This window comes from Takifugu rubripes, chromosome 13, assembly GCF_901000725.2.
Source record: "Takifugu rubripes chromosome 13, fTakRub1.2, whole genome shotgun sequence".
Classification (NCBI taxonomy): Eukaryota; Metazoa; Chordata; class Actinopteri; order Tetraodontiformes; family Tetraodontidae; genus Takifugu; species Takifugu rubripes.
Genome location: NC_042297.1, coordinates 17,964,028 through 17,989,538, shown reverse-complemented (window position 1 = coordinate 17,989,538; position 25,511 = coordinate 17,964,028). Strand labels below are relative to the sequence as shown.

Sequence of the window (25,511 nt, the reverse complement as noted above, 5' to 3'; positions counted from 1 at the left end):
CCCATCGCCTCGGAAGCCACGATCGAAAGGTTCAACCACATCCTATTTCTTTCATTTATGACTGGAAAATTACAAAGTACATATTTTTTAATAGATGGAACCTGATTAACCAAAAAGATCAGAGGAAAAACCTTTAAACTGTGCACAACAGCCAGATTTGGAAGTTTAATGTTGCCCACAGATAAAACTATGTAACAATCATACGGTGAACCCGCCACAGGGGTTCGCAGGTCTCCCTGCAGGGTCCTGAGATGGTTCCTTGATACAACTAAAGTCCTCCAAGATACTTTCATGTCTATTATCCCAGAGGACTCATACTACAAATCCCATAATGCTCTCCAACATGAAATGAAAAACAAATTTAAAATTTGCTCTGCTTGGAAAAGAAAACGCACATGTTCGGTTCGGATTTCTGATAAGAACTTGGACCTTTAGTAGAAATTCACTGTGTTTAGCTTACAGATTTGATTTTGTGTTCAGTTGTGGCTCCTCTCCAGTGACCAGTAGGGCCTTAATAACCAACATAAGCTTAGGCAAGAAAATGCAGCAGCAATCACAGAGAAATTTAATTTACTCTTATTTAACTGTGTGCTATATTAAAGAGTCTCTGAAAGCATCTTCCTATTAGATTATTAGATTATACCGTCTCTCTCCTACCTGTAATGAATAATTTACCAGCTGAGCATACTTTTTTTTTCCTCCAGGAACACAAACCTGCTCGGAAACTCTGCAGTCAGACGCTGGTGTTTGGTGGGATTCCTGTACTTTCCCACCGGTCTCAGAGCAACACAGGGACGAAGACTGAAGGACGAGGGACGTGGAGGACGTCCCCGAAACAGAGGGATGGATGGAAGTGCGAACAGAAACAGTGAATTTTAACAGCGAGCCGCCTTCGGAGGATCCCGAGCTCTAGAATGTGACAGCGTCCTCGTGTCTGCAGGTTCACGCTCGCGCTCTTCTGCAGGAGGATCCTGTCTGTGCGTACCTCTGTCTCACCATCTGTTCCTGGCTCGACTGCTGATACCTGTTCTTATAATATCCTGCTCACCTATCTCAGCCTGCAGGGTGCACCTGTCTGCTCTCTGGATTATTTCCTATCCTAATTTCCTATTTTTGTATATGTCCGTCCATCCATCCTTCCCTCCATTCATTCATCCATCCATCCACTTAAACAATTAATTTTGTGTGCTGTTCAATAATATGTGCGGAGCCAAGTTGCACTCTTGATGCAGTGATGCTTCCACTTTTAAGCCTCCCTTCTGGGCAGGAGTACAAACCACAAATAGCCCTCTGCCTTACTCATCCTGAGAGCCTTTCAGAGAAATTCTGTCTGCTCCATCCAAGACATGCAGCAGGATATCAGCCGTCACGCCACCACATGTGCTGGTGCACGTTGGTGCAGGGGTGGGAGAGTAGAAGCTCAGAGATACACGTCAAATGGCAACTGGCGGCCTTCCATAGGCGTTTTTCTTTATCCCTCATTCAACATGTATCTCTCCCTCTCTTTGGCTCTCCTTTGCAGTCTTTTAATGAAACAATTTAGAAGGCATCTTTCACCCGTGGGGTCAAAGGCCAAGGTAGGCGTTAACTCTGATGAAAAAAGGTTTGTATTTCTAGCCCCCAGTGGTGCGACGCTGTGAAGCTGCCAGAGGCGGTGAGGGCATTCTACCTTGGTGCCATCAAAGACTGGAAACCAACAAACAATCTTCTCTTCTCATCACCTGGAAAGCACTATCCCAGAGACCGCGGCGAGGGCTTTTCATGGCCCCCACACATCACGCAGCTCAGCCGTTAGCGCTGCTATCACGGCGACAATCAGCTGTTCCATTCTCTGGAAGAGCATAAGTGTGCGGCGTAAGTGTGCGGAGAGGTAAATGCCATCTAAACTTTCTTCACTTTCTCCTCTTTCCGTCCTCTCTGCGTCGACAACACCGGTTCTGCTACGAAGGATTGTGTTTACAAGCCCCAGTGTGTCTATTTTCTCTTGCAAATGCACCCACTACTGGGAGGCCAAACATAATATCGCTCCAACACGTATCTCTCTGACGGCCTCAGTTTTGCTGAACAGCGGAGCGCTGATGGCTGCGCGCAGCTGTACTCACAACTGCAGAATTACGTGCAGTTTGATGAAATTGCATCTTGTTTCTTTGAAGTCCCGAACCGAGTGCCTCTCGAATCAGCGTGTAGAGGATAGCGGAGGGGTTGTGTTGTAAATGTAGGTGTTATTACCATGAGTTTGATTCGATCTCAGCCAGGGCGATGTCTTTTATTCCCTGCACACATACATTCAAAAATTGTTCGTGTGTTGGTGATGAACTTGACTGAGTGGACTTTTTAGCTGCATCGGCTCTTTGTCATCGTGATGCTGCATTCAGGTAAAATGGGGGAAAAGAAATTTGGCCGATTGACCCTTATGTTGTGGCAACCTGAGGGTGGGGACACACCTTTGTTGTCTTGTTTACAACAGAAACAACAACCATTTCATCCTTTTAAAGGTGCAGGTCAGTGCTGGACTTTGGAACCCGCCACCCATCGGTCCCAGTCAGGAAGTGCATGTTTTTCTTCTTCATTTCTCCCCTTTGGACCTGACTCTTTTCAGCTCCTCTAAGCACAAACGCTGGGTCAAACATCTGGTAAACAGCAGCTTCATGCTGCAAAAGTGACTGAGGACGCGCCTTAAATTTTCTCTATCGTTGTGAAAGGCACGAGCCATTCCTGAATCCCGAAATCAAGAGCACGGAAGACACAAGCAATGCCAATTAAAACTATTTAGAACAGCGATCCACATATTTTCGGAAGTTTATCTCCAGATTTTCCTGAATCTGTTCAGCTAAACGTGGACGTTTTAGAGCAGAACTCCTGCAGCAAAGGTGATCCAAATGATCCTTGAATATGAAATGGACATTTACAAACTTGTGTTGCAGATCAGATGGAAGCATTTTATTGACCCCTTTTGCCCTCTTGTATTTTTAATCACTCACAGTTTATAATGCAGGCGTGATAAATATCTCCTTTATGCTCCATTGAGGCGCGCTCCGTCTTCTGCTCGTCTGCAGCCTGAAACCGTGTTGCTGTGAATCCTCTGCGTCTGACTGGTGTTAATGTTATGCAACGGTCTCTGACCACCAATGCGCAGGATAATGATGCTCTTTTGCGCCCTGCGGTGAAGACTGTTGACACCTGACATTTACACCAGGCCTGTTCTCTGCACATTAACACAACGCTGCAGCAAGACCTCGACAAATCTGCGGCTGATTACAACAGCAGCGCGCTTCCTCTGGTACACACTTTCTCCAATGAAACCAGTTCTTTCAAAAGAAATACGTGAAAACGCGGCGTAGATTGCAGTACTTTAAAGAGCCGTGTTGACACCTATGAAAACCAGATCGTTGGTCCTAATTGAAGCTTATTGATTGGCATCAAGACAAATGAGGCCCATAATACTCTGATTTTCAGCTCTCATCACAAATCTCTTGTCATATCAACTGACCCAGAATAGAAATAATTGCAGAGAGCATGGTTTAAAGTGTATATTTTGAAGCAGGATAAGACAAGTGTGTTTAAAATACATAAATGTGATCTGTATTCTGCAAGTATAATAAATTAGGAGCTCAAAAGGTAGGGTCCAGAATTAAAAGAGCTGTCCTTGGGTTTGGGCAGCGCTAGGAAGAGGGAAAATCTGTTGCAATTAAATGAGATACTGTCCTGCATTAAAGGAGAAATGAGATCAAAGCTCATCGTCAAGGTGAATAAGTAGAAAACAATGTCATGTGACTTTTCAATATATGAAACCTGAATCCTGCTGTTTGTGTTGTCGACCCAATAGATGTTTCTAAAGGAAAGCAAAGTAATTTGTGAATCTTATCACGGCAATAATTACGCTATTAAACCTGGAATCTGTTTTTTTTTATCCTCATTCGTTAAGACGCAGCAGAGAAACGAGAAATGTGAAAGCCAGCCTGTTTTACTAGCGTGTAAAAATTCTGTTATGAAAAAAGGACAGTTTTTTTGGAAGATAAAGTCACTTCTCAGTAAAATAATTTAATTAAATGTTGCAATCCCACTTCCTAGGGTCTTTGGAAGGTTAAAGCGTTACATTTCTAAGAGAAAAACATCATGTTCCACACAAATGGTGGTGGTAAGCATGAGTTAGCACCAAGTTTGGCTTGAATAAATTTGAATCCCTTAACTTTCTCTTTTTTCTTTGAAGATAACACATATTCTTTGATCCCCGAGTAAGTTCCTGTTTGACAGCAGACATCTTACACATAAATCAGACAAATCCTGCATTCATCTGCTGAAAAGGGTCTTTTTCCCCGAATGGAAGAGAACAATACTAAATGATTATGGGTGCTGTGGTGCAACTAGCACAACGCCTTTTCCTTCTATATGCAGGATGGCACTTGCCACCATCCTGGTGTGAACCTGGGGAACATCAGCGCCATCTGAGGCGGGCCCCAGTGTGGATTAGAATCACGCAAGGCGAGAATATCTTCGCCCCAATTTTCATGGCGCCCAGGCTGCGACAAGAGGTCCCTGATTTCTGTTCCAAACGCTCCTGCTGAAGGATCCAGATTTCATCCTCCTGCTTTCATCCTCTTCCTCTTCATCATGTCCACAGTCTAAATTAGGTTTCCTCTTTTATTTTCATCGGGCCTTGCTCTACACACACGCCCACACACACGTGCACACACCCACACAGGCACGCACGCGCCTGTCATATAGTCATGAAATCACTTCTAGATGCAGATGGTGACTCATCTCCTGTCCTCGGTGTAACCGTATCTGGCAACGAGGTCATGAGACATTTGGGAGGATGGGGTGTGCAGGCTGCCACTGTGTGGGGCCCCACTCAGCATGCGGGGGAACTCCCTGTTAAACAGCTTTTATGCAGCTGGTAAAAACAAAGATATAAGCCACACAAAGCTTTACAGCTGCACAGATGCATAAATGTTGCAGGGCTCCGTCTGGAACAGCCCACCGCTGTCAGCACAGATGGAAGAGTGAGAGTTTGCAGGAATAATAAGGCAGGCCCGTGTCCTCACGACTGACCTACAAATATTGCTGCCTGTTTCTCGTCTGAGGTCGATTACAGTTTTAAAATGACCCGTTGAGTGCTTCTCAGACTGTGGCCTTATTAAACCACACCAATTAGTAGAAACTGCTTTTAACCATGTGGGTGTGGTTTGCTCCTGTTGCCAGTGGTAATTTGACGTCTCCCATTAAGACTCAAAGGCTGCGTCATGTGGAGAGCCAGGCAGATGTAAATCTCCAGCAGCATCAGGTGTTAGACGGTGACCCCGACCCCCGCGCTCAGAGGCTGAGAGTCAAAGGAAAATCCTCCTGCGCGACTCCATCTAACAGAAGCAGCCTCATTACCTATGCTGATGGGATGGTTGGTTGTTACGCGTCTGCTCCCAGACAACCCCCCCCCCCCCCCCCCCACTAAGCAGAGGGCACACATCGGCGTCCGTTCACCGAGACGGCGGCGCTAAGCAGGAAGCTCGGAGGCACACGAACACGCCGTGGATGGATGACCTTGTGCGTTTGTGCTCGGGTCACCTCCCGGCTGAGCACAACAAGTGCCCAAGTGTCTGGCATACACGCCAACAAACGCACGCGCGCGCGCGCGCACGCACGGCGACTGGGATATATCATCCTTCCTTCCTCGTTTCTGTCGTGCAATGCCTCCCCCCCCGGCTGTAACAGATGCATCACAACAATATGCCACCCGCTTGTTGGAATGAACCACCACAGCATCATTACTTGACACACTCAAGGGCAAGCGGGAACCAACGCGAGAGCTTTGAACTACACGCAGAGTCTGGATCAACATCCTCCGCCGATGGCCGCTACAATCTTGAACTCACCTTCGTTGTTGTCTTCTTCTCTGTTGAGATGCATGACTCTTCTCACCATGCGCTACTCATTTAGGCTGTCTCGTTCACGCAGCAAAGCCGTGCGTTTTGTTTTTTGCTTTCCCTCAAAAGAGTTCCCAAGATAAACTCTTATTCCAATTTCGGGTTTTCCTTTATTGTCTTGTTCGGCAGGCGTCAGGCATCCAGACGCGCCTGCACTTGCGCGTCCTCTTCCCCCTGTTGTAAAGGAGGAGCAGGTGATCCCGCTGATGCTTGGGGTGAATTTCTCCCTCACTTTTCTCTCTGTCAATCTGTTTCTGCTCTCTCTCTCCCTCCCTCCCTCTCTCCACAGCACAGAGCCGCTCTCGGGGATGGTGGCGGCGGAGGTTTTAGGGAGGAGACGGCAGCCAGACGGGCGGGGTGATGTGAAGTAAGTCGGTAGGAGGTCGTCTACTCAGCTGAGACGCGGAATTTGTGCGCCCTCCGCGCTGTTGACCGTTCCTCTGGCTCCCGTCTCCGAGCTCCAAACACTGTCTTTGCTTCATTTCGAAACTACATCGGCGGGGTGTGATTCCAACAGTGACAAATTTAGAAATCCACAAGAATAATTGGCTTTTTATCGGCCAATTACGCTCACATTTATCTGAGAAAAGGCGAAAGGGACCGTGAAATATAGCTGTCAAGTTACTGTATCCACCCTTTGCGATGATACTGCTAATTAAGGCAGACGGATGGTTCCATTCTTCTGCTCCGTGCAGTGAGTGCACGGACCTGTCGCTCGCTACTCCGTCAGACAGAAAAGAGCGCATGTGACAGCAGAAGTATAACCATATCGCTGATAATGTGAGCAGCGGTGCAATGAAATCACGCTTCTCACACATCATCATCCTCGCCTCACTGTCCGTAATCGATGGGATTCGTGTGGGGACCGATGTGCGCAAAAGGCCCGCTTTTTACGCACAACTGGCGGCCAACATTTGCCACTGTGCCTCGCGCGCTGAGCTTCTCATCAACGTCAACAGACGCCTGTGTGTGTTTTCATCATGACCGTCACGCCATTACGGCCAGTTGGCCCGTAGACTCGACAGGACACATTGACTTACCGTTCACGTTCGTCCGGAGAGCGCGTGTCCAAATTGGGTTACTAGCGACCTCTAGCGGCAGACAGACGTCATACCAATCAACGTGCACAAGAGTCCTTTTACACCATTGAGTTCATTTATGTCTCAGGGCAACAGTGCCTCTCCACACGGCTTCCTGAGTTCAGTCCGGATAAAAACATTAATTCTGTCTACCATCCTACGGTTGGTGGGACGTGACAGATCCGTTAGTTAATTTATGATGTCCTGGAAAAAAAGTGTCACATGTCTGAAATCTATTTCTGACTCCAACTCGACATTACATCAGCTTTGTTTCTCACCTGTACTCTCTCCCCTTTCATCACCTAGTCCCCGAGACATGTGTCACTGTTTCAGTATCAACACTTTCTTCTGCAGCTACAGTTTTATCCCCAGTGTTGCAAATATTCTCAACTTAGACGGGTTCAGTGTGTGTGGTGAAGTTTCAGTTTGGATGCATGAAAATCAAATCCTATGATTCCAAATCAGATACGGAAGTATCAAACAGGAACGCAGCATTTTGATTGGAAGAACAGCCTCAAGACCGTGATGTATTGTTCAACCATATTTCCAGTTCTGAGTAAAACAACAATATAAGTTTGACAGTCTTTATGCTTAATGGGGCTCAAGGGTTGCAGCGTTTATTTAATTGAACCCGCATCCTGAAGCTCTACAGTCTTCTGTGGAGATGGGCTTTATATATAATGATCAGAATATACAAAATGTTCCATATTTGCTGGATTTTATATGTGTTTTGTGTTGTTGTTGTCCTTCGACTTGGTTTTAGAGGAAACAGCTCAGTTTTCTTTTTTAAACAGATAGAAACCAAAGCCTGAGTCAGTTGCACAATTTCAAAATCTCCCCATAGCAGCGATGCAAAGCTAAAATTGGAGATTATTCTGGGCAGAACTGCTTATGAAATCACTTAGTCGCAATGGGCACAGATTTAAAAACACGTCCATTCTCACCGCACGCTCGTTCTGTTGCTCTGACTTCTTGAGAGGCTAAAAACTGTTAACCCAGTGTTGAAGGTTGTAGCAGCTACAAAGAAGCCCTGAAAATGTTGAAGATTATTTCATCTTGTTCTAGAAAAGAACGAATGTGTGTGTGTGTGTGGGAGGGGGGGGGGGGTGTATGTGTGTGGGTATTCAGCAAGTTAAGGCAGCTTTTCGCGATACTTATGCGGATGCTTTTATCTCTTTGGCGTCTTGACTGAATGCAGTATGTATCTACCCTGCCTAAAGATGGCACAAGGGACAAAACAAGCTAGCAAAAACTTCATATTAACTTTCTGTCCTTGTTGCTGAACAACTGTTCCTCTCTCTGGAGCAGCCTGCCATCGTCGTTGATTCAGACCTGACATTAAAACCTCTTCCACGCAGATAATTCATGCAGTCATTTCCATGCAGACTGTTAACACGGACAAGTCGAATTGATTTCAATGTGTTTTAAGTTAATGATGAATTATAATGACTTTGGTCACTTGCTGTTAGGCATGGAGTGATTCTGATACTCAAAACACGCGGGCAAAGGAAGTCCTAGCTTTAAACATGAGTAAACCACAGGCAGTAAGCTGCTGGTGGACCTAACTACCTACGGTAACTATATGTGGCGCGTCGATTCTTAGAAGTTAAAGCCATGTGGAATCTGCATCGGTGGTTTCTGTGCCACTTTATACAGCCCTTGGAGGAGTTTGGGGGATCACAGATGCAGGAGCCCTCTTTTATTCAGCCTTACCAACAGTTGGCTTTGTAGACGTAACAGTCGCCATGACAATAATAACAAAGCTGCTCCCGGCTACAAAAGCTGGCCATAATTAGCCTACCTTTTTCATCATTCATCCACAGCACAACTTTAAAACAGCTCCATATAGACAACAATTCCACTGCTGAAGTTGAATTATCGCGTTGCTATGCAATTTTTTCTCACCAGAGGGGCTCTGGTTTTTCACCTGCGTGACCTTCACTTTCATCATGTAGCATTTGCTTCTCATTCCAAGAACAGCCCATTAAAACTAGTGCACGGCAGAGTGACACAATAATTATTTACTTCACTCATATGACAGCTTATAAGTGTGTGTGTGTTTGAGCAGTATTATAACTTTAATGCACTCGAATGCATTTCTATGTCTACAGGTGAGTATTGAAGCATCATAGAATACCCTCTTAAAGAGTTTTACTTCAAATCATAATCAACCTTTGACCTCTTCTCTATGCTAGAAAACTACAGTTGGTGGTGATGTTGTGACGGGTGCAGTTTGGACCCAAATGCAGCACTCTGGAAAGCTGGACCGTAGTAATGACTTTTATTAACACACGGGCAAACAGGAACTCAGGCAGACAAGGAAACACAGGAAATAGTCCGTTCTTCAGGCTCTGGGCCCGCACAAAGTCTATGGGTTGCAGGCTCGGGGAGTGGGACGAGCAGCAGCGAAGTCGGGGCCGGGCGGAGAAGTCTAAACCAGGTGAGCAGACAGGAACCAGAGACGCTGAGGCAGAAGTTGTAGTCAGGGGCAGAAAGCAGGTAGGTTGGCCGGGGAACAGGCAAGGCAGGCAGAACGAAGACAGGCAGGGTCGGTAACGGGTAATCCGGCAGGGACACAACGCTGGAAAGTCTTGCATGAACGCAGAAGAACAATCTGGCACTGAGTGAGTGTGAGGCTGGAGAATATATACACTGGTAGGTGAGCTGATTGATGAGTGAGGGCAGGTGTGTGATCAGTGACTGAGAGCAGGTGTGTGATCAGAGGGTGGTGTGAGTGGAAAAGTACTGGGACAGGAGGGAACTGGGGAAAAGGGGCTGTGACAGATGTTGGCTAAAAAAAAAAGATGCACTAAACCAAAAATAAAGCCTGTTGTGGTCTCTGCCATAGAAACTGACACCGTTGCACAATTTGACAACGTCCTCGCCATATTTTTATGGTCTTTCTCGGCAGCGAGAAAAAAAAGTGAAGTTTCTGACCTGGAAAACATCCTCACCAGTCTGAGGGTTTTTCCTCTTTATTTAATTACTTAGTTGTCTCATCATTTTCTTTTTTGCGGGCTTTAATCTTCTTATTTGCTGGAGTTACTTCTAGTTTATGTAGGAGTAGGGAGAGTATAGGTCTGTATATGTGAATGTCTATAAGAGTAATTATGGTATAGATGTGTCAGGAAGGGGTGGTATTAAATAAGTATTACTTCTTTCCGTTTTTTTGGATATGTAGGTCATAACTTTCATTTTCATGCTTTTTTTGTTGTGTATTTTATTTGTCCACTATTGCATGATTATTTTCTCATGTATTTTTTATTTGCATGTTTGAAACAAACTAACAGAACACGGCCGTTTGGACTTTACAGTTCTGACGAAGCGGAAGTAAACATGATGTCTTCCCAGACAGGAAACCCCTCGCGGTGTTTTGCTGATTCTTCTGGCAGCTCCTTATATGGGCGCGACAGCAAATATATAAGAAAGTCCAACTCTCCCCAGAAAGGCACCCAACAAAGAGCTCCAACAATCAAGACTGCACAAAAAGAGAAAATTGAAATAGACTCTTCCAACCTGAGTAAAATGTCGGTAAAATATATAATTTTCTATATATTTTTTGAACATTTCCAGGAAGAAACGAGTGCATGCAAGTGTTTTGTTATTCTTTCAAGATGTCTGCAAAAATGAAGATGCTTCTGGCAGTGATTGTTCTGGCTCTCCTTGTGGAAGCGAATGCCCAGTCAGGCCGTTTCATGAAGCAGTTTGCTCAAGGTCAGGTGCTTGAAATTTATCGCTGTGAATTAAATCATAATTGCATTTTCTTACATTGACTGCATGGGAATTTTGCAGGATCTGCTGACATGTTGCGAGCCTACAGGGATATGAGGGAGGCCAACTGGAAGAACTCGGACAAATACTTTCATGCCAGAGGAAACTACGATGCTGCCTCAAGAGGAGCGGGGGGGAGAGTGGCTGCTGCGGTGATCAGGTGAGTGTTTGGATCTTTGCATCGTCTCACATGGTCACGATGTGCTGCTGCTCATGCATGGGTTTCTGTGACAGCAATACCTGGGAAGGGATTCAGAGAGCGAGGGGCCGCCATGCAGAAGACTCTGAAGCCGATCAGATAGCAAACCGCTGGGGCAGGAATGGAGGCGATCCTAACCGTTTCAGACCAAAGGGGCTTCCTTCTAAATATTAGTCCACCTGCAATCACAAGAAGAGTCTGCCTTTGTTCACAGTGCAGTTTCAGAAAAATTCTAAAAAATCAACATACTGTATGTTGTATGATATAATCACGCTTTTGCTCTGACTTCTACTACATACCAGTGTTACACTGCATATGTTGCCAGGAGCCACAATTCAAGGTCTCTAAGTGTAAGAGTGGAATCTTGATTTTTACTTGCAATGAATGCATCCTGAGAAACCGAGTACTGTGTCTTTATTTAAGTCTTCTAAAGTTTTAAAATTTAGTTTCTGTGCAGATCTATTGTACATTAGCTAATGTCTACAGCTTGTTTTACACTAAACTGTACGAAAAACTTAACTATGTACCTTTTTAGTACATCTTGAGTAACTTTTTTGTCATCTTAAACGACCCACAAATGGAGCCTCAGCTTCAAATGTAATGACACTACTCAGCCACGTGGCGGCAGTGCAGGATTCTTAACTGAATAATAATAATAATAATAACAATAATAATAATAATATAGTGATATATTGTTGTTATTTTAATTATCATTATATTATTATTATTAGTAGAAGTAGTAGCAGCATATACCTTAACTTGCTGAAAGCATAATGTTTGACATGAAAAACAAAATGAAAAAGATTTTTTTGAAAATTTTGTAAAGATCATAGAATGGAGATCACATTTTAATAGGTCCATAGAGATAATGTCGAATTTACATTTAATATTTTATATTTTGCCCACTTAATTTAAATTTGGACTAGGACAGTCATTATTCAAATATGACCTTTCAATCGTCATCTTTGAAACTGAAAATGCACAGAGGCTGCAGGAAATAATGATTATTCTATGTACTTTATTTCATTTTATTATTATGGATGTATATGTCAATGTTTCTACGTAGTTTATTTAGATTTCATGTAAACTTTGTTTGCCTGATTCACTTCCGGCCGCCATCTTTGTTCGGTTGGAAGCTGCTTCAAAGTAAACAATAACATTTATTTCAACTGTATTTGTGGATTAATTTAATGTTTGTGTCACTGAGAAAATTATAAATTTATTTTAATGTTATAAAATTATGGGTTTGACTGCGGGCAAGCAAATAAAGTCGCATACATCATAGCTAGTTAGTTCTTGTTCTATGGTTTTGAGTTTTGCCCTGTTTAAAACAACGTGACGTATTTATTTTTGACCTACAAAAGTGGAAATCACACAGTAAAAGAATCAATTTAGGAAAATATGCATAGATAATAAGGCGTGTTTGTTTGTGTGGGAGAGCTATAGCTAACCATCAACCAACGTTTGGTTCTCCCATCTGGAACAGCAGCCAACCGAAGCGGCTGCATCCGTCTCTTTTGTCCAAACGTCGGTGACCGTTGGGCGGGGTGTAGCTCGGTCGCTGGATCATCCCGGACCAGAGAGCCGCAGTGTGCTGGCTGCTGTTATGCTCGTTCCGGGGCGCCGCTGTCAGGCTCCGTACGCTGCGTGTGGATGAAACAGACGCCGGGTGATGCTCGACCAGCGCGGACCAGCCCTCAGCAAGCCCGAGAAGAGGTGACTCGATCTGCATGTGACGTTCTCCAGGTAGGAGATGAATGTATATGACTGCGGTTTTAATAAATGTATGTGGTGCGGACGCGCTTTCGGCTGTGGTCGCGGCTGTGATCGTAAACCGGAGGGTGTTGTGGACAGATCCGCTCCGATCTGCTCCCAGCATCGGTGAACAGGGCGGAGAACGATGCCCAAAGCTGCCTTAACCGTTTCGTTTTTTCAGGTTGTATAACTTCAAAATCTCCGGTGCTGCTGCCTGATTCCGCCTCATACAACGACCTAATAAACAGCATGAGCGCTGGGTCCATCCGGTTCTAACATCGTTGCTGGAGGCCTTTCAGTGTGTGAGGAGGTGGGGAAGGTCATTAATTTGTAAATGCCTTTAATGTTTCAATTTAGCCAATGCGTGGTTGAAGTAAACACCCCCGCCCTGTCATCACTTGAGACACGCATTCTAATTCCACGTTTCTCGGTATTTGCGTAACATTTCTTGCTTGAATTCCTCCCACACATGGTTCCAGTCCCAGATTGTAGTTGAAAACGCATCAGCACTGTGGAGGGCGAGCATCAAAAAAGCTTTTAGATTTCTGGATTTGGTGCCAGCTCCGTACCAGTTGCTGACAGGCGTTGTGTGTGTGTGTGTGTGTGTGTGTGTGTGTGTGTGCGTGTGTGTGTGTGTGTGTGTGTGTGTGTGTGTGTGTGTGTGTGTGTGTGTGTGTTTGTTTTTCAGAGTGGGGGGGGCAGCTCCAGTGGTCTGCTCTGCTTCACCTAACGTTTGCTTTCAAGTGTCTGTCCACATCAATCCATGGAGAAATACATTCTGTCCTGGTTCCATCTTACTCGTCTACCCATTTATAATCTGTTGCATACAAATTTAGATTTGATGTTTTGTTTTTTTCATCAGCTTTTATGGGGATCTATTGTGGAAATAACCTCTGTAGGTTCGTTAGATTCATACACGCCAGCAGAATAGCTCTTCTTTTTTTTTTGAAAACATCAAGTCAGCTTTTCATTATTTATAATTAGGGGGGGAAATGTAAAGCTCTTTGAAGGGGGTCTTTGCTGCGGAGAACAAGCAGAATGAGAGCAGTCAGATGTGTCCACAGCAGCGGACCAGAGGAGAGGATAAGACCAAAGAGACGATAGTAAATTCTGCTTATAGAAGAAAGTGTGTGTGGGGGGGACCCTCGACAGAACGGCGAGGCCTCGGGGAACGCGTGCATCATGTTGTGTTTAACATTGTGCTCTAGTAGCTCCTTTCACTGCACTGTCCTCCACCACCATCTCTGTAGCCTAGGCTTCTTCTCTATTCAGCACCTGCATTGAAGGGCAAACACCTCTCCTGCAGCCCGCTGGGATCTTATTCATGATGCTGTGGGAGGATACTAAATTGCACTCCGAGGGGGGGCGGGGGGCAGAGCGGGATAAAAAACTGTCTATCCTCGTTGCTCAAGGTCTCTGAGAATGAACAACAATGTACAAAACTGTGACATAATTAAAGGTCCGACTGCAGGAAAAGAACTTCCTTGAGCAAACGGGGAGAGGTGGGGAGGTGCTCGTGCAAATCCAGGAATCCACTATAAAACATCGTGCTCAATGTCTGTAAGGATTTGGTGCCAGTTCAGGCAACAGATATTTAAATTTTCTGCTCATGTTCACGCAGGCGGAGAAGTAATATCATATTCTGCCCTTTGGCACAAACTTAGGCTGCCAAGATCATTAAAGGCTCTGATTAAGCAGCATGTGCTCTGATATTTGTGTTACAGTAAGAATATTATTATATTTTAAAGGCAGTAATTTATAATGATGACAGATGGATGAGTTCACCTGTGAAAAAATCTCCTTTGGCTTCTGATTATAACCCTTTGACTAACAAGTTTAAGCCCCACCTCAACAGTTACTCTCTTTATTTTAATGTGCGGGTTATTTTCCTACCACCCCCACATGACATTTCAAATCCCAAAACAAACAATGTGTCGGGCATTTATTTTCCCCTACAATAAAATATACTGGGTAATTTCATCCGCTTTAATACAATCAGGAAAATGTGCAGATGGAGATATTCAGGGTGAGAGAATGTAGGCAGCCTTGCTTTCAATCATCAGTCGCTGTCCTGTTGCTCCATTATTCACCATCTGTGGAAGAGTTGTACCACCAGATGAGATCATCTCTATATTTATTCTCTCTGCTATTCAGCCTCACAGACACTGAGCTTCCCCATATTACAGAAATTACACGCACGGCAATCACGGCTAAATATTGCCCTCAATGCTTCCAACCTGGTTGTGAGCTTTACCTTGTCTTTGTTGACCGTCTGGATAGGGAACCACAATCGGTGGTTTCCAGTCAGATTTACCCACCTGTAGATTCACCTCAGCTCTGCGTCCTGGAGTCTTTGGTTGGAACAGAACGGCCTTTGATCTACTGATTTTATCTTCTGAAAGAGGCGGGGACTTTATTATTTCAGCGCTGTGAAACGTACAAGGATAACTGACTCACCCCCAAGCATGGCGTGATGGTGACTCCGCTCGCTGCGGATGCTTGTTACGCGTTTATTTTGAATTCCATCAAAGTTGCCCTTCAGCGTTCAAATTTGGATTTGAATGATCGCCGCGAGCTCAGCAAGGTCATTCCAGATTTATGCTCTTTTATTCACTCAGACGGCCGTCGCGCTCGTGTGTTCTGATCATCCATTTGCCCGTCGATGCTTCGTTAGAAACAGAAGCTGTGAGCCGTGCAGAAGCACAAACGTGTCGTCTTATATAACACCGCCCAGATGCGGTTAATAGCTGCGATATTTAGTGGTTATTTGGCCTTTTGGAGGTTTTTACTATCCGTCTGTCTGTCCTTTGTTCCTTCTTAAGCTCACTGGTGTCATTTAGAAGTGCTGAGGTGTTTATTCCATTAGCATGTTAATGAGTTCACATCGCTTTCACAGCCTTAGTGAATCAGGTCACACTGGGAAGGAGGAAAGACAGGAGGAAGGTTTAGAGATCTAGGAAACAGTTATCTTTACATATCAAACCCTTCTGTTCTTTTAAAGCATATACGTTCCGTTCTGCCTCGGAGGTTTGAGGACTTCCTGTCAGCCGCTGTCGAAAAGATTTTTTTGAATTAAAATGGATAAAATGAATAACTATATGCGTGCGACTGTTGTGAAGGGCGAAATTACAGTAATTCTACAGCTGCCTTTGATGGAAAGAACAGTGAGAGCTTAGTTAGATAATCCAAAACTCTCAATCCAACCTTTTTAGCACTGGTAGCTTTGAGGTTAGCTGTGTGTATGTTTGGATCGGGGGATCACGCCTATGCAGGCGCTTATAAACCCTCTTGTACCCAACCTCCTGCTGTGTGGGGACTCTTCCTCCCACTCTGCTGCCACTTATGTCATTACTTTGGCAAAAACTGCATCTACCAAGTCAGCTCATTAGCTAGCATATTTGTTGGAAGCAGCAGGATATTAACATTTAGATGTGCCTCACCTGCTGCTGTCACTGGCACATGAATTTAATGGAATAGCTGTAGCCTCCGTACCATTTTTCCATTTTTGAAATCCTTTGGCTATCTATGGATTGGCAGACTCGATTATTGTTAGATAAGAGGTGATTTGGAGCATCCAGATGGTTGATTTATCTACCTCTGGGAGGAATGGGGAAGATGATGAGACCACACAGAGGTGAGTTTTAATCCATCACAGCGGTCTGTGTATTCCTGCATCTCCTGGTTCTGTTGACATTATAGATTAGAACGTGTGTGCGTGCACCGTGCACGGAGCCACAGCTTTAGGTGACTTAGACGCTTCCCTTTGTTATAAAATCAGAGTCTTCAATAATCTAAAGTTTAAATAGCCCATGGCTCTGCTGTGCATGTCTATGCATAAACAGAACCTTATTGGACTTGTAGCGCACCACATTGATTTAACGGGTAAGATATTGCATCAGATATTCTCCCATATTTCTGAAGACGGTTCCAGAGTCATTGAAGTTCAGGGGAGCTTCTCCTCTCCGATAATCAGCTCAGGGCTGTATTGTTTGGACCTGGTTGTCGTAGTTGACCTCTCAATCCCCGCTCAGTTTAAATTATTTGAAGGATGCTAATGAGATAGTGCAGTTGGATCCCGCTGTACTCCGAAAGGCAATCTGGGGATTAGGACACCGTCTGGAGCGAGTAATATTTTAAAGTTGCTGCTTTATAGAGTTTTCTTATTAAACCTGCAAGGAGCTCAGCCGAAAGAGCTCTACAGCAGTTATATAATCCACAGTCATACATTCCTAAGCACAGTTTGAGTTTTCTGGGGTTTAAAAAGGAATAATGGTGTCGGTATTGAAGATATTATTGCTCTACGAGAGAGGATAGAAAGGAGTCTGAAATGAATGGAGAGAAACTGAGCCTTCGCGAGCATCTTATTATTAGTACGGGGTCTATTATGAGTTTTGCTGAGTGTTCTGTTTTAAAGTCTGTAGCTGCAGAGCACTGCAGCCTGAGTCGAACCCTTTGGGAACAACAAAGGAAGAATAAAGGGGCCTGTGCTAAAGTCCAGAATGACTGGAATTGACTTTTGCTGCTGCCCCCCTTTAAATTTGATGCATCTGGATATTCAATTTGCTCACATTTGGATTGATTTGGTCGTACTACAGCAGCACAACGTTTAACCAAAGTGGAGAAGCGGAGGAGATGTCTGCTAGCTGCCACATGGCCACCACCGCTGCAAATCTAAGGCCGAGCCGCGTTTTTCTCCTGCCTTCGATCACTTTGCTTCACTCCTCTCGGCCATAAGCGGCTGCTGTGAAGGAGCTATCAGTGTGTGTGTGTGTGTGTGGGTGTGTGTGTGTGTGCTACCACCGTGTTTTCTGGACAGGGTAGGAACGCAGTGAGAGATGCTAATGTTGCAGCCCCTGCCAGCGAATAATTGCTCTGTCAAATCTGTCGATTGCTTCTGGACCGGTTTTAAATCTCTTCCCGTGAAGCCGTTTCCACTCATGTTAGTGCTAATCACGCCATGTCCAAGGGTGTTCCGTTTTACTGTCTTTAGCACTTGTTTTCCTTTTTTTTAGACTTGTGGAATAACAGGGAAATCAGGTGTACGTTAATTGTGCTGCATTCATCGTCTGCTGTGATATTTAGTGAGTGCATCCTGTGCTTCACTGGTGATCTATTTAATCCACAATTATGTCATCATGGAATAAAAATCAGTTCTTATTGGATAGCAGCCACGTAATTTCTTCAGCTCCTCGCACTGATTTTTTTCTTGTTCCTCATCATCAGTTTCAGTCCCTTTCTTGCACCGGCAGGCAGGGGGGAGAGAGATGAAACCTTCATGCTGATTTGTCTGTTTTTCATGTGTTGTCAGGTGCTCGGCTTGACGCTCGGTCTCCTTTTGTGTTTTAGGTCATTGCCTGGAGCAAAAACAGTGGAGCCGCTCTGCCTGCCTACACATATCAGTAAGGTAATTTTGTTTTTGCCTTTGCAGAGGTTATATCAGTAATGATGTGTGGGGGGGGGGGAGGTTGAATCAGGTTATGTCGCTGGTGTGCTTAAAAAAAGGTGGAAAATACAACTTGATATTTCCTAATTGTGCTGAGCATTGATGACATTGATGACTTGTCCAAACCGATCATATCTATCATAACATGGGGCCCTTCAACATGTGGCCTGGTTCTAAATATAGATGCACTGATCTCCATATCCAGGGATATGAGCACACAACAGTAAAACAATGGCCATATGTTAATATCCAGGCAGCATTTGACCTTGTGCAGCCAGGGTGGATGCTGGGGTACAGCATTCTCAATGTAGCCTGCTCAGATAACTGCTGTATGATCAGTTTGACTGTCCTGGCGATCCTTTAGATCCAGTGTTGTAAGCCTCTTTAGGGATCAGGGTATTTGCTGTGGATGTCACACTTCAACGAAATGTAATTGTTAAAGGTCAGGATTTGATTCACTCTCATTTATACTGTATCCGATGCTAATAATATAATAATATTCCTGATGTGTTACACTATCTGCATTGTTTGCCATTTTTAGAACAAACTGGGTCAAAACTGTCTTTTGCCACTTCATTACACTCAACAACCTCAAAGAATCTCCCGACAAGACAAATGAAAGAGGGTCTCCATCCGTCTGTGCCCTGGTGATGGACTATATCAAGGGCTGTTTGGATCAATACCAATGAATGTGCTGATGGACTTGTTACGCGGATGGCTTCGTGTCTAATAGTGAGTCCTGCTGGGCGGTGATGTGTGCTCAGACTGAGCTGTTACGCCTCAGTTATTCTGAAGAAAAACGATTTAAGGGTGAGGGAAAAGACAAGTAATCTTTATGGTTTATTAGAACTCATCAGGGGTCAAAACAGCTCCTTTAATTTGTGCAGAAGTCCTGGGATAATACCCAGCGAGCTGAGTGATAATTCCTGTTGGAATTCGAGCTGTGAAGTCAGACACGTGCGACGCTGTCCGTCTCCTGGCTTTGGCCATCCAGGAAAATCGTTTTGGTGGGAAAAACGTGATCTGCAACGGCGCACGGTGATAACGTTGCTGTCCGTTTCGCATCCAGCGCTTGAACCAAGAGGTCGGAGTACAGGGTCCGATTTCGCCAACTGACTCAGGATCTTCGACCTCAGACACGCCCTCTCCCGCCAGGCCAGTGGAGAGGGCGACTGGCCGGATTCAGAGTGACGTGATGTAAGCGGATTCAGACGGGGGCCGCAATAATCCAGATTTCTTCCGTCATTGGGATCAAAGCTGCCATTTGCTGGCCGCTGCCAGCTCACGCCGCTGAGCCCCGTCAGACCCTCGCTGTCTCTTCTTATCCCTGGCTGCATCCCAAAAGGACACTGGAATTAATACTCAGCACACCACAGCGAAGCGCCCGAGGGCGTGCGTTTACAAGCTGTCATCGTCCGTATTGATTTATTTTTGCTCGGATCCGAACGTCCACATAATAAGTATTTCATCATGTAGTCTTGGCGCTGGCAGACAGCGTAAACAAGCGTGGAATATTTTATACCGTCACAGCTGCGCATTTGAATTGTTGTAGACCCAATTCCATACATAGCGAGGTCAATAAATACATCTGATGAAGGAATAACAGACAGTGACTTAATACAGTTAGTTTCTGATTTGAACCAGAACAGATGCAGCGTGACGCAGCGGATCCGCGTTTTGCCGTTCCTTGTAGGTAGAACCCTGAACCGCAGCCAGCCTCATTACTAAACCCAGTCATTGACTTTGTTGTTGCTTGGCACGGTTTCCATTATGCACTGTGAGCAAGATTTCCCCAAAGAAATAAGGTTGATCCATCCCTGCTCTTGAAATAGCTCCGCATCATACATTATTTCATAGAGGGCCTCGCCTTCCCTGTCAAACTACGCTCTCCTGCTGATTATTGTCATCTAATTTTCGCTCAGATTGCGTTTCTAAAACATTCCCCCGTCTCATTAGCATAGCTTTATAGTTCATGTGCAGCAGCTCATTGGTGGATGTTCCAGCTCTTAAAATAAACGCACCAGAAAAGTAAGAGCAACTTAGAGCACAAGAAGAAGTCAAGCAGGTGGAAAACCCAGAAAAAAAAAGCTTTTTTTTTTTTTTTTTAAACTGTGCTTATATTTATGTGAATAAAGGGAACAGAAGTAGACAGATGTCAATCTCCTGCTCTGACTCTTCTTGCTTCCCTGGTATAAAGATTGCTTGACGATGTGACACCCCCTCCTGATGCTGTCACTGCTCCAGTCAGATCTCTGCAGCACACACACACACACACACACACACACACACACACGTGCGCATGCGAAGTACGCAGGTGCTCGGATTCAACTGATAAGCACACACAGTCACCCAGGGCTTCATCACAGAGGCAGAGGTCCCTGCACGGGACCGGGCTGATGGTCCAAATCTTTCTGCCCGTCCGTCTGTTGCTCTTGTCAGAAGTGGTTCTCCTCTGTGTGATTAATCCGCCTCCTGTCAGCTGGCCGGCAGCGATACCAAAACCAAACAGAAGCAAAGTCAAAGCTGTGCAGCACGCACGCACGCGCGCACGCACGGGCCCGGCGTCTGCGTAAGCATGTGCAGATGCGTGCGGCTTCAGGCTCGCAAATAGCATCACGGCTAAGCAAAGGAAAACAAAAGCATTTGAAATTGCGGCTTTTCCCAAAGCAAACACTGATGAATGTGCTTTGTTTTTAATTCACCCAGATGATTACTGTCACGCTTGGATGTGTAGTTTCCACTCATAATTCGGGCGTTTTGTGACAGGTTTGGTTGTGCACACCGGAATCATGCTACTATTTGCTGTTTTGGGCTTGTGTTTATACTGGAAAACGAGCAAACATTCCCATGTGCCCGACATCTCTGCACATGCAGTAAAATGAAGGCTGGAAACACACTACAGGATTTTTGACCCAGTTCTGAGCCCAGAATGTCATGGCTCAAATCGGGGCTTGTTGGGCAATTATTGCTTCATGTCTGTGGTGTCAGTACAACTGCTCCTGTGGGAGTCAGAACGATCAGGAACCGGATCACAACTATCAAATATATGATATGATAAAACCATGGCACCAACACGGGTGTTTGTTGTTTTAGGTTAACAAGACAACACCAACCAGAGCAGGTGGTTGGGATAACCTTCACTTCTGATGTCGCCCCCCCTCATTTCTAAAATCAGGCAACATTCTTCCCACAGGAGGCAGGGGTCAAGCCTCCTGTATTTCCAGTCGGTAAAAACAGCTGGTTTGTGTGTTTTGGGCTGTTGCTGTTGTTTGGGTTTGATGGGAGCTGAGCGGGGTGAGGAGATAAAGGCTGCTCATTATAATCTGACAATGGACGAGGGGACGAGGAGACGAGAGCCAACGGTGGTTGAATTAGCCCTCCAGTTGGTGTTTTTGCACATTTGACTTTACGACGGTACAGCCCAGTGGGACAAACATTCATTTATTCTGTGAAGCCAAAATTCTAAAAGCTGAGTTTCTCTTCGTTCATTGTGACTTTTTTTCACTTACATATTTTATGTTAACATTGTTGCTGCTGATTTTCCAGCCGCTATGTCTTCTATTTATTTTCAAATTTCAAAGCCTCTTCTCCCCTCACAAATCGTCATATTATTTGACCGCTTTTCATCAGCAGAGAAGTTCATTTTCAATCAACGGCTTGATATTCTTTATTTATTTTATTTGAGGGATTATTGCTGCAGAAGGATTTCAGAATGTTTTGTTTATTACAAGCATGTTGGCCAGAGGTGTTAATCCCCGGGTCCACTGGACAGTCGTGGTCGTGGAGTTGCGTGGTGGTACAGGCTCCTGTTAATATGTGGTCATATGTGTAATCCCTTCTTTCTTTATGGTCCTAGCAGGAAAAAAAAGGCCTCAGAATTAAATGGTGTGAAGTATTTCACCTCAAACCCAGTCTCCCTGACCATCCTGTTATTAAATTAGCCATTCAAATGGCATTTAAAGATGACTTTGCAGGGCTTTAGTGTAGCTTTTCTTAAACATTTGCTGTTTGTGTGTCTCCTTACTGCCCCATCTGATCACAAAACCAGTGACTGGATGCTTTTTAAAAAGTTCAAATGTAACCACACTTAAAAACCGGTGTCACTCTGAACCACTGTGGTCGTGGCAAATGGGGCAAAACGTGTCTACGAGTATTGTCAGACTCGCTCACGGTTAGCTGATTAGCTGTGTGTTTACCATCGATCTTAACTGCTGCTTAAGCCCCGCCCACAGTCAAGGCTTTTCGATTTTACTAGAAATCTTGGGGTGTAGTTACACTATAAGCTTATTTTTATAAATTTTGTATTTTGACTGCTTGACTGCTTTGACTGCTTGTTTACAAAGATTGATTCCTGGATTTCTGGAAAATATTGATCACAGAATAAGCTTGTTATAATCTAATAACCAGAAGAGAACATAATGTGATATAGTCATATTTTAAAGACATCAATTTATCAAAATGCCACTGTTCAATACCAAGAAAAATGTGTCATCAAGTTTCTTTTATTTGCTTAATGCAAAAAGAGATTAGTGTCACAATGCCAGATACGGCTGTGTGGGAACAGTTTAATTTCTATAAACATGACAAGCTTATAAAATGACTCCGGGTTTCAGCTCCTGCCTCACAGAATGTAACCAGATGCTCAGCGCCTGCACATTCTTCAACACCAGACAGAAACGGTGCAGACTGCCTTCACATGGCTGTGATGACCATCTCCAGTGCCAGACTAAGGCATCCAATTAGCGGCTAATGATTAGCAAAAGGAACCAGCACACGTAGCATCGCACGGCCGTGCTTGTAGACATTTCATTTCCGATGACTCAGGCCGACTGTAGTGCATGAAAATGTTAGTGGATCACTAAAGTCATGGAGTTGGATCCACTTAATACTGTTTGTCAGCAGGTGAGAGCAGAGCTCTGGTCCATTTACTGATGGCACCGTTCCTTACTACTAATGAAAACGAGCAAGGGAAAATGTGAACAAAGCTAATTAATTTTTAAAAGAACCTCCATGTCCTTGTCATTGTTGATCTATATTCAGACTTGTGAACATTCTCCTGGCATTCTAAAAAACAGGCCTCCTGCTTTAGTCAGGTCTTTCATTACATTTCATCCTCCTGGGGGGTCTGTGTGGAGGCTTTTAGCTCGGGTTTATACAGTGAATTGATGTGGCCCCGTGATGCCGGGTCAACCACAAAGTAAAGTGTCCTTTGGGGGATTTCATTCTTCCTATTTATCCAGTGAGCATATTTAGTTGACACAGCGAACAGCGAAGCATTCGTCTGTACAAAAACTACTCAGAACTACCAAAAAGTCTGTAAATATTGTGTGTGTGCACGCCTGTTTGTCTCGGAGGAGAGGTTTCTTCATGATCGACGTCCACAGCCAGAGAAACGGAGCTGGCAAACAAAGCGTCGCCATGGTAACAGTCAAGGGTGAAGGAGGAGGGTGTGTCTCCGGCGTTCTGGCGGCGAGACGGACATTGGCAGGCAGAATGGCGAGGGAGCCCGTGATCCGCTGTGCGGTCCTGTGCCATTGGCTCCGCTCGCCCGGGCTCTGCCTTCCATCCCTTCCCGTCTCCCGCATCGCTCTTTTGTCGCCGTCCTGTGAATGAAAGGCTGCGAGGAGAACAAACACTGAATATAAATGAGACAGCTGAGAGGAAACTCATTTTCTCCTTCTGTCACTCGCCGGTAGCCCCGTCTTTGTTTACAGGCGGCAAAACACAGCAGGTTATTACATAATTATTTTTGTTTGTGTTTAATGGTGCAGAAGAGCTGTAAAAGTCATTAAATGCCACACTGTTAAATGTTAACAAGATCATGTGGACAGAGCTGACAGCAGCCTCGGGAAGGGCAGCGGAGATTATTTCTAGTGTAAAAGTGTAAGATTGCCCAGCGTCAAAGAGCTCGCGGGGGGATTTTAGAGAAGGAAGAGCATCCAGATGGTGTTCCAAGTAGGAACGCTGGAAGAACGAGTGAGTAAAGATGATGAGCTGATAATTGAAACCTAATAAAAACAGTTGAAATGGACCTTTCAGCTGTGATGGATGATGGAGTGTCCATAAGACCAACGCTGCGTCCAACACTTTCCTTCCAGATGGAGTCTACTGATGTATGTTGGTGACCCAGTAATCGATTCTGATTTTCACTATATTGATCGAACTGTTGAACGCAGTTATTCGGTGTTTTAGAGTGTCTCCAACATCACAAGAAGACAACTGTCGTTTCTCATCTCACAGGGTTTAATATATTTATTTTGATTTAACGGAAACTGCGATCGTCATTCCCGGCCTTCCGTAAGAGATCAAATGTTTTCCCTTCCATTAGCTTCGCGGCAACTCCCAGTAAGGGTTTTTCGTCCTCTTTTGTCTGAACACATCTTGTGCACCAAATGTGTGTGCAGAAAAGTCAACCTCAGACCATTTGCATGGCTCTTGCTAAGTCAGTTCTTAAATTTTCCCTGTAAAAGCAGTTTTCTCTGCTTTTTCTTTTACCCTGTAGTTGTTTCTCCGTGTGCCTGACATTTGGAGTTAAATACCTCACTTTATTTCATGTAATGTGCATAATGTTTATCTTTCTAATATGCCAGATCCCGAAGCCTGTGTCAGAGAAATCACTTTCTGCTTACGGGGTCAATAATAGATTTTTAATTTGGAGCTGGGTTGTGTGCGTGACTGGCGAGGGAAGATCATAACTTTGAATTCAAAGCGGAGGGACATTAGTATTCCTGAGGCCTTCACTTTAACCCAGCCATCTGCTTCTTTCAGACTACTTCTCTGTCCTTTTATCCTCATTTTGTGCACACACGCGCGCACAGACACACACTTGATACATGTGTCTGCAAAAGAATGGAAGAGTGTGAGTGTAATTTAAAGCTTTATCGTGCTATAGATGAAGCCTTTGGTGCGAGACGCCATGAATCGGTCTTTCTGGGAAGAAAGCCCTGCACAAGCAGTCCTGTCTGCAGCTCAGAGCAGACGTTATGCTGCTTTCCCAATGTGTGTGTGTGTGTGTGTGCGTGCGTGTGTGTGTGTGGCAGCCTAGATGGCTCTAATTGTAATGTCTTTGCACTTATGAGACACAATTTACTATTTTGTGCTTTAGAATCCTGCCGTTTTACTGTTCCGCTCCAAAAGCTCCTTTTAAAATGTTTCAGAATATAAATATTCCTGCTTCTGAATCAGAAATCTATACAGAAATCTATAGTCTGGATGCTGACAGCTTATTTTAGTCTTTATGTGACTCTGTTTTTATTTATCAGCTCAAAAGACTGTGTTCATCCCTCTTCCAGGTTCCCAGTATTGATCTCTCTTACCGTGCAAACTGATAGACTACAGTTTTT

At 44.6% G+C, this 25,511-nt stretch overlaps 3 protein-coding genes and 1 long non-coding RNA gene across 8 annotated transcripts in view; 2 read left to right on the top strand and 2 right to left on the bottom strand.

Moving 5' to 3' along the window:
- Window positions 1–6,004, bottom strand: part of syt7b (synaptotagmin VIIb) — a 57,829-nt gene extending 51,825 nt beyond the window's left edge. For both annotated transcript variants that reach the window (XM_029845928.1, XM_029845930.1), the window contains exon 1: window positions 5,871–6,004. In XM_029845928.1, coding sequence (XP_029701788.1) covers window positions 5,871–5,919 — 49 coding nt within the window. In that variant the 5' untranslated portion in view covers window positions 5,920–6,004. The remainder of the gene's footprint in view (window positions 1–5,870) is intronic.
- A 4,379-nt stretch (window positions 6,005–10,383) lies between these two features.
- LOC115251948 (uncharacterized) lies at window positions 10,384–12,545 on the bottom strand. The gene is made up of 3 exons (XR_003890430.1): window positions 12,422–12,545; window positions 11,012–11,149; window positions 10,384–10,478 (listed from the first exon to the last, which is right to left on the bottom strand). It is a non-coding gene; the product is annotated as an uncharacterized lncRNA (long non-coding RNA).
- saa (serum amyloid A) lies at window positions 10,390–11,362 on the top strand. Its single transcript, XM_003969682.3, has 4 exons — window positions 10,390–10,527; window positions 10,615–10,714; window positions 10,793–10,931; window positions 11,006–11,362. The coding sequence occupies exons 2-4, from the start codon at window positions 10,615–10,617 to the stop codon at window positions 11,142–11,144; spliced, it is 378 nt and encodes a 125-aa protein (XP_003969731.2). The 5' UTR covers window positions 10,390–10,527; the 3' UTR covers window positions 11,145–11,362.
- A 34-nt stretch (window positions 12,546–12,579) lies between the features above and the next one.
- apba2b (amyloid beta (A4) precursor protein-binding, family A, member 2b) overlaps window positions 12,580–25,511 on the top strand; it is a 29,596-nt gene continuing 16,664 nt past the window's right edge. For 2 of the 4 annotated variants that reach the window (XM_029845927.1, XM_029845923.1), the window contains exons 1-2: window positions 12,580–12,716; window positions 18,072–18,129. The gene's annotated coding sequence lies outside the window, so the exon portion shown is untranslated. Of the gene's footprint in view, window positions 12,717–12,906; window positions 13,036–18,071; window positions 18,130–25,511 lie in introns of all 4 variants that reach the window. The other 2 variants (XM_029845925.1, XM_029845924.1) reach the window with 2 other exon arrangements.